At 41.6% G+C, this 3,483-nt stretch overlaps 1 protein-coding gene across 1 annotated transcript in view; it reads right to left on the bottom strand.

Annotated features, from left to right (window-relative positions):
* The window catches only part of DPPA2 (developmental pluripotency associated 2), a 70,398-nt gene that overhangs the window by 14,339 nt on the left and 52,576 nt on the right, over window positions 1–3,483 (bottom strand). The window contains exon 2 of the mRNA XM_007946577.1: window positions 884–1,031. Within this exon, the coding sequence (XP_007944768.1) occupies window positions 884–1,031 (148 nt within the window). The remainder of the gene's footprint in view (window positions 1–883; window positions 1,032–3,483) is intronic.

Genomic DNA, 3,483 nt, shown 5'->3' with positions numbered 1-3,483 from the left:
CACCAGCCACTCCTCAGAAGGAAGGTTGGGCAATCCTACTTCCGTAGTGATACTGCCTCGGAAACCCAAGGAGGGGTTGCTATGAGTCGGGGCCGACTCGACGGCACACAACAACAACAACATGGAAATTAAAGAATGGCCCCAACTCTACTCATAACCAACATTACCAGCCTACTCATTTTTCTCTACAGCTCCTCATTCTGCTTAGCTCTGACTGTTCACTATTGACTTCATGTTGAGTTCCTGAATATTTCCCCAGAAAATAAAATACTTATGCTATGCTCTTATACTAAGCACTGAGAACAGATACAAAAGGTCATGTTAAGGGCTACTAGATACTTGATTAGTAATTAATTGCCAAAGCAAACACTAGATGGTTCTCAAAATTATTTTGTTGACTCTCCAAAAGAAGCCAGATGAGTATGTATTTATGTCATTTTTGTAGAACAGGAGATGGAGCTTCTTGGATTGAGAATTTGAATTCATATTTAGCTGCCTGATATGCTCAAGCTCTACTAAAAGCTACTAAAGCTCTCCATATGCCAATTTTGTGTCTTAAAGGCAAGGTAGCATGATGTTTGGCAGTGAGAAGTATGGGAGTTTGAGAAATATCATATGGCAGGTAACCATGCAGAAGGTTAGATTTAAGCTGGGTGATTTATAATGATAGATATGTTGTTATTGTTATGTGCCATAGAGTCATAGTGACCCCTCCTTGGGTTTCCGAGTCTTGCCCCATCTTCCTTCTGAGGAGTGGCTTGTGGGTTTGAACCGCCAGCCTTCTGGTTAGTAGTCAAGTGCCTTAGGCACTATGCTACCAGAGCTCCTAGTGATAGATATATAGATATAGGGGTAGGAAACAAAGCAATCCCTGTCTTTGTACCTTTATTGTTTCTCCGAGGCCTCTTCTGTTTGACCTCTGCCATTGAAGAAGCACTTGGCTGTATTTGGTGTTCTTGGTTTGGTTCCTCTTTTACTGGAACCAATGTGATAATCAAACTGTCCTCATCTAAATCCGAATCAAAGGCAATCTGGAAAGATAAGGGTCAGTCACTGATTCTCATTTGATGTCACACAACTAAATACTTACTTACAAGGTGCAACTAATAAATGAATAAGCAAAACAAACTCACTGTCTTTGAGTTGGATCCGGCTCATAGAGACCCCCTCCTTGGGTTTCCAAGGCGGTATCACTACAGAAGTAGATTGCCCAGCCTTCCTTCTGAGGCATGGCTGGTGGGTTTGAACCACCAGCCTCCCGGTTAGCAGTCAAGTGCCTTAGGCACTGTGCCACCAGAGCTCCCAACTAATAAATAGGAAAGTGAAATACACTGATTGAAAAAAGAGTTATTGATGTTCCTTAGGTTTGATTTAGGTCCACTACCATCAGTTGCTGTCCTGTCACATCTGACTTATGGTGCTCACATGTCAGAGAACTGTGCTCCACAGAGTTTTCAATGGCTGATTTTTCAGTAGATCACCAGACTTCTCTTCTGAAGCAACTTTAGGTGGACTCAAACTTCCCACCTTACAGTTAGCAGCAGCTCAGCGCACCACTAAGGGACTTCTGATTTGATCAACAGATCCTTTATTAAGATAAAGGACCAAAGAGAATATGGGCAAAAGCAAATTTACAAGTGGGTGATAAGAAAAGAGAAATAGAAGGAAATCCTTTTGCTTAGATCCAGCAATTGAGTTATTCCCCTCTTGGCTTCCTATCCATCTACTGAAAACCAAGTATGCTAATCTCCTAAATCTATGTTGAATATGTTCACTCTTTTCCATCTTCTGTCACAGCATACAGAGTCATGTTATCAACTCTCACTGGAAGATGCAATAACATTCTCTTAACCCAAAATCCATTCTAACTCTTTTCTTTCTGCACTGTTTGATCTCCTTGTTGTTTAAAATTCTTCAATGGCTTGCCACCTAGCCCAAGACCTGAGAGAAGGGAATGTATCTGTTTTACTCTCCTTTGCAGTGACAGAAACTAATATAGCACTTGGGACAGATTGGTCAGTCAGTATTGTTTTAATGATCTAATAAATGAAAGAGAAAGTGGGGAAGCAGGAAAGAAGGAAGGAACCAGCAATTACTGGGTCATTATGGTTTACAGGAGGTACCTGTGTGACACAAATGGGTTTGCACTCCACTACTGTCCTAAGACATCTGACTGCTAACCTGAAGTTGGTGATTCAAACCCACCAACCACTCCACAGAAGCAAGATTGGGCAATCTACTTCCATAAAGATTTACTGCCTCGGAAATCCACTGGGGGTCACTTGAGTTGGAATCGACTCAAGTGCAGTGGGTTTTGTTGTTTTTGGTTTTTCGCTGTCTTAAAGACAAGAGCTCTGGTGGCATAGTGGGTAAGGCATTTGGCTGCTAACCAGAAGGTAAGTGGTTCGAACCCACCAGGTGCTCCATGGGAGGAAGATGAGACAATCTACTTCCATAAAGATTTACAGCCTTGGAAACCCAATGGAGGTCACTATGAGTCGGAATTGACTCATGGCAGCAGTTTTATTTTTTTTAATTGTTCTAAAGGTTGGCAATTTGAACCCAGCCACACCACAGAGCTCTGGTAGCATAGTGCCTAAGGCACTTGACTGCTAACCAGAAGGCTGGTGGTTCAAACCCACAGGCCACTCCTCGGAAGGAAGGTTACGCAATCTACTTCCATAGTGATATCCTCTTGGAAACCCAAGGAGGGGTCACCATGAGTCGGGTCTGACTCGACGGCACATAACAACAACACACAACAGAAGAAAGCTCTGGGGTTCTGTCAAGAAAATTCTATGGAGCAGTTCCACTATGTAACATATATGATTGCCACAAGTCAGAATCTCTTAGGCAGTAATAGGTTTTTGTTTTGTTTTACAGTATACAGGCACTGTGCTAGGCACTTTCTGTATTTCTATTTGATTCTCACAGTATAATTGTGGAAATGTACTAGCTTTCCTATTTGACAAATGCTGAAACTGGGACTCAGACATTAAATGACCAATGCCAGAGAATAACACATGCTAGTTTCAGTTTCTAAACTTTTTTAGTCAAACTTAAAGTGAATAAACTCCATTCCAGCATTCCAGCCCTATTGTAATACTCTTGCAAGAATAGTAAATTGATCTCATGCTGCCATGCCCCTCCCCCAACCCATTTAAATTTCTCAATGGGTCCTCATTGCTCTAAGCTCTCAACATGGATAGTAATTTTGCATTTGTATACCACTTTTTCAAAGCATTCTTACATACATTTACTCTTGTGCGCTTTTAAAAAAACATATCCTGACATTGATTGTGCAACAATCACTCTGGAGATAAATGGGGCTCAAAGCAGTTATGTGACTTGCCCATAATCATACACCTAAATGTTGGTCAATTCAGTCCTTTAGGACAGTGCACTAACAGCAGTAAAACCCAAAAACAAACCCACAGCCATCAAGTCGATTTCGACTCATAGTGAATCCCACTGGGTTTCCAC

The sequence above is a fragment of the Orycteropus afer genome, unplaced genomic scaffold (assembly GCF_000298275.1).
Source record: "Orycteropus afer afer isolate SDZICR_OR568_19922 unplaced genomic scaffold, OryAfe1.0 scaffold00166, whole genome shotgun sequence".
NCBI lineage: Eukaryota > Metazoa > Chordata > Mammalia > Tubulidentata > Orycteropodidae > Orycteropus > Orycteropus afer.
The sequence above is the reverse complement of the archived record's forward strand: the minus strand, read 5'-3'. Positions and strand labels throughout refer to the sequence as shown.